At 31.1% G+C, this 7,992-nt stretch overlaps 1 protein-coding gene across 1 annotated transcript; it reads left to right on the forward strand.

Annotated features, from left to right (window-relative positions):
- Nucleotides 1-310: 310 nt before the first annotated feature.
- On the forward strand, nucleotides 311-4,739 carry LOC130809043 (uncharacterized). The gene is made up of 4 exons (XM_057674649.1): nucleotides 311-461; nucleotides 512-591; nucleotides 698-844; nucleotides 4,683-4,739. The coding sequence occupies exons 1-4, from the start codon at nucleotides 311-313 to the stop codon at nucleotides 4,737-4,739; spliced, it is 435 nt and encodes a 144-aa protein (XP_057530632.1).
- The last annotated feature ends 3,253 nt before the right edge of the window (nucleotides 4,740-7,992 follow it).

Genomic DNA, 7,992 nt, shown 5'->3' on the forward strand with positions numbered 1-7,992 from the left:
TGGGGGGCCAAACAATTAGCAAATGCCTATGTCCGAGAGATTGTCAGACTTCATGGTGTTTCGAGGACTATTGTTGCGGAAAGGGATCCAAAGTTTTTATCGAGGTTTTGGGAAAAGTTGTAGGAAGCTTTTGGGAGTAAGTTGTGCTTGAGTACTGCTTTTCACCGTGCGACCGATGGTCATACTGAGAAAAACATTCAGACTTTAGAGGATCTTTTGAGATGTTGTGTGTTGGACTTTGGAGGCTCTTGGGAAGATAAATTAGATCGTGGAGTTCGCCTACAACAATAGTTTCCAATAGAGTATTAGGATGGCACCATACGAAGCTCTTTATAGAAGGAAGTACCAAGTACCTTTGTGTTGGGATTTGATGGATAGGACCATTCCCAAAGGTCCAGATGTAATTCATAAATCGATTGATGTTTTGACGATTGTTCAACAGAACATGAGAGCAGCACAGAGTCGACAAAAGAGTTATGCTGATAATCGTCGAAGGATGTTGCAATTTGAGGTTGGCAAGAAGGTTTTCCTTATGGTTTCACCTACGAAGGGTGTCCAGTGTTTTGGAGTTCGAGGAAAGTTGAGTCCAAAGTTTATTGGACCTTTTGAGATCGTGAGGAGAGTCGGGGAAGTTTCTTATGAGTTGGTTTTACCTCCAAGTTTAGCAAAAGTTCATAATGTGTTCCATGTTTCACAGTTGAGGAAGTATGTTCATGAACCGTCTCATGTTCTAGCTCACGAGCCGCTTTTGATTGAGGAGTCTTTAGTGTATGAGGAAAGGCCAACCATGGTCTTAGATACCCGAGTAAAAGAGTTGAGAAATTCGAGGATTCCTTTGATCAAGGTTTTGTGGTTAAACCACGAAGTTGAAGAGGCGACTTAGGAAAAAAAGGTTGACATGAGAAAGCATTATCCTAACCTTTTTGGTAAGTCCTAGTTTCCAGACGAAACTATTTTAAGGGGGAAAGAGTTGTAACAGGCTCAAAATTCTTAATCTAAATCTTCCGATTAATTATTCCGAATCTTCAATTTGAAGTCCTGATCCTTTGGTTATCTAATTCAAATCACCTTTAATTCTTAAACCTTTTTCCGTTTTTGTTATTTCTTCCAAATATTAAACTTTAAAAAAAAATACATTTTTTTTCTTTAATTTCTTTATAAGCACTAAAACATCATTTTATTATTTTATACTACGAAAAGTAAAATTTTAATATTATATTTACGGTTTTGCTAAAACGTTGCATTTTCATTTCGTTTCCTTAAGCTAACTTTACAACTTATCATTTTAACCTTACAACTTTGATTTAATTATTTTATATCTAAAAATGAGCCTTATTTTTATTATTAACTTTAAGTATAGTTTTAACCAAAATTTTTTAAGTAAACTATCATATTTTCATAATTAAACCTTAATAAAACTTACCCATTATTCTAAAACATATTCACTTGTATAAACTAGAACAAAATTTTGATGAACCAAAATCCTTTCTATAGTAACCCATGATGTTCATTACTTACACAAGTTAACCTTCTTCTACACTTCAAACTCTTACATATTTACTTACACACTCCAACTCTTACACATTTACTTACACACTCCAATTCTTATACATTCACTTACACATTCTAAATCACTTACACAAGTTAACCTTCTTCTATACTCCTAACACTCTTTTTCATACAATCTTATGAACTACAAAGTTGCCCAAAACCCATTATAAATACCCCCTTATCCATGAAATCATTTGCACCCCCATCATCAAATCTTTCTACTATTCTTTCTTATATCTTCAGTTCATTAACATCTTACTACTTTATAACCTTTTTTTTAGTTAAAGAATCAAATGAAGATGAAGTTTGATCTTATCACTTCTTAAGCCAATAATATCAACTTTTGGAAAGTCAAGTATTATCATTTTGGAACTTGGACATCATTTTTTGGGTAATTGAAGATATACTTAGTTCTTTGAAGCTTGGAGTCTTGTAGACCTTCTCTTTTGGAGCTTATTTCTTTGAGTTCTTATTTTCCTACTATTATTCTCTTACTTGGTTTAGTACCACCTTTAGAGGAAAATGGTACACATTTTCTTAATTCTCTCGTTATATAATATTTATTTATGGTTACTTAATAATATAAAAAGCATGATCAACATGATTTTATTTTGGTCATTTAAGCTTTACATGGTTATTTTAAAGTCAATCAAGTTTAGTGATATTTTCGTAAAAACAATAATACTTTTGAAGCACTATAAAAAAAGGTTATAAATATGGAAATTTTTGTTAAATATGATAATGTAGATATATATGAATTTTTTGTGAAATGTTATTTTAAGTTTCATATATGTTAGCCTTATGGACTTTTGCATTGAGAAAATGGTAAAAAAATAATGATATTTAGTGATGTCTTGGTAGAAAAACTAATGTGAACTTAGAAATTTTTAAAAAAGTATTTTATAAGTACTTTATAATAGCTAAAAGTTAGGATATCATTTTAGATATGTTCCTTGAATTTTACTTTATTAAAACAACGTTTAATTGAATTTTCGTTTATAAATATTGATCTAATAGGAAGAGGTGTTGAATGCTAAGAATATGTATTACTTAAGTGTAAAATAAGTTAAAAGTATATTAATAAATTTGTAAATAAAAAAAAAAGTTATATAAGAAATAAATATTAAATGGGCTTTTCTTAACTTATAACTTTTTGGGACCTGTAATATGTTGAATCACATAATGACCTTTGGGTAAATTGTTGTGGACCGTATGGACTTTAATTATTTTTATATCGATTTATGGCTAAAATGATCGTATTAATTATTTATTATAATAGTCATGAATTTTTTGTTAAATAAACTTATCTCTTTAAAATGATTTCATTTCATGTTGGTATTTTTATAAAGTTTTTAGTTTGGAATTAAGCAATTATAAAGAATTATTAATCAGTTTATCGTTAAGATAGTCAAACTAATTTGTTGCAATGCTTACCTTGTTTTTCTTCAACTTTTTAGTCAAAAAATCAATTCATTAACATTTTGGATACTTAATAACTTTTCAGATTATTTTTCATAGTTACGAAAGATTTTTTTACTATTTTACTTGGTTATTTGATAAAATACGTTATTAAGTATTTAGAATTATTACCCTTGACTTTTATGGTTATTTATGACATAATAATGACTTAGTTTAGCGTTTGGAATCTTAGTATAGCAATAAAAGTTTATTATTTAATTAATATTAATTTAGTAGATAACTAGTAATTTGTTTCTACTAAAAGGGTAAAAATTGTCTAAATTTTAACTAGTGGAAGTTTAACTTATAAGAATGTAAACTATTTTAATTAATATTGATTGTACGACTCTGATAGTAAGGTAACGTCGAACCTTGGACCAGCATGTAAAATCCTGAAGTCCGTGTTAGCAGGTACGTAAAATGCGCGGAGTCAAATAGGGGGTCCAAGAAATACTCATCTTGTGAAGTCTCGAGCATAACTGTATTGAGAGGAGTGACGACTCCCACCATAGTTAGGGTTTAGGACTATGGTCCTCACCTTACCAAACCCTTACATATATCAATAGTCATTATTGTTGTGATCTTGTGATGTGCTCTGATGGTAAAGTTATGAGGCTTAATCGAATTTGATTAAATAAGCATTAAGGTTACCAAGTGTTTAGTAGCAGTAATGAACTTCTGCAAGTATTGAGAATGTAACTTAATGGCTTAAAAAAGTTTAATAATGAATAACAACCTTCTATATTGTGCTTAATGATTATTTTGTAAGCATGATTTAACTGTCGCATCATAAGCCTGTTAAGGAAATTGTACTCGGCTTTATCGCTGAACGATTCAATCGGCTGTCATCCGTATTATGGATGACAGTATTTTGCAGGAAAATTTAGCTTAGGTTTCGATCTAGGCCGCAACCTTAATTATTCCATCGAGGACTTAGCTGCATTGATTTTACCTTGATGACTTTGATGATTATATTGTACTTATGTTTTTTTATCGTAGTTAAACAAACCTTATGTTATATTTTCTAAGTTGTAATATTTTTAACTTATGTTTTAGACGGTTTTAGTTTTAACAGTTGTTAGCAATTCGACGTTTTACACTTCCGCATTGTTTATATTAAATATAATTATTAATGTTAATTATGTATCGAGAGTATCGCACTTGCTACAACATCTCTCTAAACAAATAGTTTATGTACTTATCTTAATAGTCAAAGAAATTGTCCATATTTTCAACGGGTCAAACAAACCGACCAAAAAAGATACAACCAACATCTAGCTTAAAAGCGTTACTCTTAAATTTGAAATGGGATGAAATCAGGGTTGTTAGAATAGAGATTCTATATAGGATCGTAGAGAGGGTAGGATCAAAATAAGTAGAATCGATTCGTAGGATCGATCGTGTGATCCTACAAATATGTATTAATGTGCTTTGGATTATTAATTATCAATTATATTTGTTATTTTTTAAAAGTTTTAAAGTGTAAATAAAACCTTATTTGACTTTATATATTAAATGTTGAAAAATAATACTACTAATAATCTTTTTTAAACAACAAATAAAGAAAAACTTAAATTTTATATATTAAGTGTTGAAAATAAATACTACTAATAATCTTTTTTAAACAACAAATAAACAAAAACTTAAATTTACGATTGAATCTACCCTTGTAGGATCGAATCGTAGAATCTACCCTTGTAGGATCGAATCGTAGAATCGTAAGATCGTAGAATCGTGTTAGGATCTATCACGTAAATTCTTGACTTAAGTAGGATCGTACGATTCTACCACATTAAGATCCACATACAATCCAGATCAATCACCTATTTTTGAATCGTAGGATCATAAATTCGCAGATTAACCATGGATATAACTAAAATTGAGCTAGAGGGAATAAAGTCAAGATTATAGCATTCTATCAATCAATTAAATGATTATAAAAGGTAATAGTATTTTGTGATATGCCAGTGATTTATTTTATCATTTTATTCACTAATTCTTGAGTTATAGTATGTGTTTTTATGATATTTTATTAATTTATTGTGAATTTTACACTATGTTTGTATAAAGATTTTATGTCTTTTCAACTATTTTCAAGGAAAATGGCGTATAAGTGATAAATCGGGAGCATGAAAGCACAAATTGAAGTCTTGGTGATGTCTGTAAAGATTTAAACTTGAATAAGCTAATAGAGCAAAGGCCTGGCCTATCAGCCCTGAATGTTCGTTTAGTGTAGTTAGTTATATTTATTCTGGAAGAGACGGGATTGAATCGAGTATATATGTTTTTTGAATTTTGTTTTTGTCAGAAAATCCTTTTAAAGAAATTGCCGGGATCCTAAAATTCTGAAATTGAATGTGTTTTTTTAGCTAGAAAGTGAGGAATGATTAAGTAGATTATATGTTAAGGATTATACAAAAACTTGTATGAGACGACCTCATTATGAAACCATCAATTTGAGCCGGGCCATTTCGTCGTGTGTAACAATATTTTAATTTTCTGGGCATTTATCAATTTTGACCTTAAAGGTATTTTCAAAGTTGATACCTTTAAAGTCAAAATTGATACCTTTAAGATCAAAATTAAAAAATGCCCGGAAAATGAAAAAAAAATGTCCAGATTATTACCCACACGAATTGAGCCGACCCAAATTGACAGTCTCATTATGAGGTCGTCTCGTCCAAGAATTATTATGTATTTGGGCCTATTGTATATAATATTAGTGTGCTTTATGTATTAGGGTTTTATTCTTATGTATGTACCTTTGCTTATGAGTAATAACAATTCAAAGATTTTTAGTTTCTCTATGTGATATCAGACTAGGTTAAATTTTTTTCCTCCCCTTTCATAGTATTTTGATTTCTTAGAACTCAAAAAAAAGAGAAAAAAAAATTGATTGCCTTCACTGCATCAGATGACAGAATTGAATTGTGGGTTTTATATTATTGCATTTGGTTCGTTCATTTAATTTTTTTTGATTCACAGTAAGTTGAACTAGGTTTCATGGTATTGCATTACTTGTATATGCAATTCACTGTGGCCTATTTGGTTGGTTTGTTTTGGTTTCTTAATTGTTTTGAAGGAATTTGCGTTTTGGCCGTAATTGGTGTAATTCATTTGTAAGTGTAATTCATTTATCTGAGGGTAATTCTTTTGGCACTGTTAATTGATGTTTTGGCCGATTGGTATTTATTCAACAAGTTCAAGGTAATTTGTCTTCTCCTTTTCTTTTATGATGGCAACACATTTTCTGCGTGAAACACAAGTAACTTGTGTGATAGCTGCAATATCACGTCCTCATAATGACGAGGCTGCTTATAATCAACATTTTAATGACATTCTTTCTAGAATACCAAAAGTATAAGTGCAACATTTTCTTGACTAGCGTGGTCACTCGTCAACAAGGGATTCTCGCAATTGTTTGAATGGCAGTACTTCTTGTTAGCTTATTGATTCGAGTCCTTCCCATTATGTTACTGGTAATTTTGCTTCGTTGAGCAATATTCATACTATGACTAATTGTCCAATCGGGCTACCAGATGATAACCAGGTTGTCCCCACCATGAAAGGTGATGTGAAAATGTGTTTAGATATTGGTCTACGAAATGTGTTTTATGTCCCTAATCTACAATTCAATTTGATTTCTGTTACCCAATTGACTGCGATATGAGTTATTGTGTGCTTTTCACTAAAACATTTTGTGTTACACAGGATCTACACTTGAGGACTTTGATTGGAGTGGGTGATCGGAGAAACGAACTGTACTATTTTCGTGACTTTCCCAGGATTGGTGCATTGAACATCGATGGGGTCTCTCCTTCTGATTTGTGACATCAACGTCTAGGCCATCCATCATAGAAAGTAATGATGTGACTACCTTTTATTGGTTAAACCTTGTAGGTTTTGTAGCAAAGCTTATGATATATGTCATTAAGCAAAACAAACTAGAAATAAGTTCTCTATTAGTGAAAGCAAAGCGACAAATCGTTTTGAAATTATATATTGTGATTCATGGTGGAAGTATCATACTCCCTCCTCTTGTGATGCTACTTATTTTCTTACTATAGATGATGATTATTCTAGAGCAGTGTGGATGTATCTCCTATTTGAAAAAATCGAGGTTTATAAGATGTTTAGTTCTTCTTTTCATGATTGAGCAACAATTTGAAGCTAAAATTAAAGTGGTGCAAATTGATAATGGCATATAGTTCAATTATATATGAGATTATATTCAACATAATGGCATTTTGTTTAAACTTCTTGTGTTGATACACCTCAACAAAATGGACAAGTTGAAAGTAAACATCATCACATTTTGAATTTAGCTTGGGCTTTACGATTTCACGTTAACTTGCCTTAATCTTTTTGAGGTGATTGTGTCTTGGCCGCTAGTTATATAATTACTTGTACACCTTCTCATTTACTTGATAATAAAAGTCTTTATGAGGTTTTCTTTAATACTTTCCCTTCCTATGATACACTTTGTGTCTTTGGGTGTTTGTGCTATGCCCATAACATCAAATCAAAGAGGGATAAGTTTATGACTTGGAGTAGAAAATGCTTATTTGTTGGCTATCTACAGGAGAAGAAAAGGTGAAAACTGTATGACCTTGAAACAGGTGAATACTTTGTATCTAGAGATGTAAAGTTTTATGAAACCGATTTTCCTTTTGCTCATTATACTCCTTCCACCTCATCCTCTCCGACGAATATTGTTGCACCTAATTTTGATTATAATGATGATTCTTTTGATGATTTTTTTTGTCTTTTTGTAAGTAAGAATGACGATGTTATTAATGGAGGGGTTGTTCATAAGAGGGTTGTTGCTACTAATTCCCAGTAGTAGCGAGGGGTAGTGTCTACGAGCAATAAGGAAGTTGAGCCTACAAGCATTGTTAGCCACAAGATTGGTAGTAATGAGTTTGCGGCCAATGGTCCTGGAAATAATGTGGCCTCTAGTAATGGGTCTTCTAATTCCTTGAT

Source organism: Amaranthus tricolor, chromosome 1 (genome assembly GCF_026212465.1).
Source record: "Amaranthus tricolor cultivar Red isolate AtriRed21 chromosome 1, ASM2621246v1, whole genome shotgun sequence".
Classification (NCBI taxonomy): domain Eukaryota; kingdom Viridiplantae; phylum Streptophyta; class Magnoliopsida; order Caryophyllales; family Amaranthaceae; genus Amaranthus; species Amaranthus tricolor.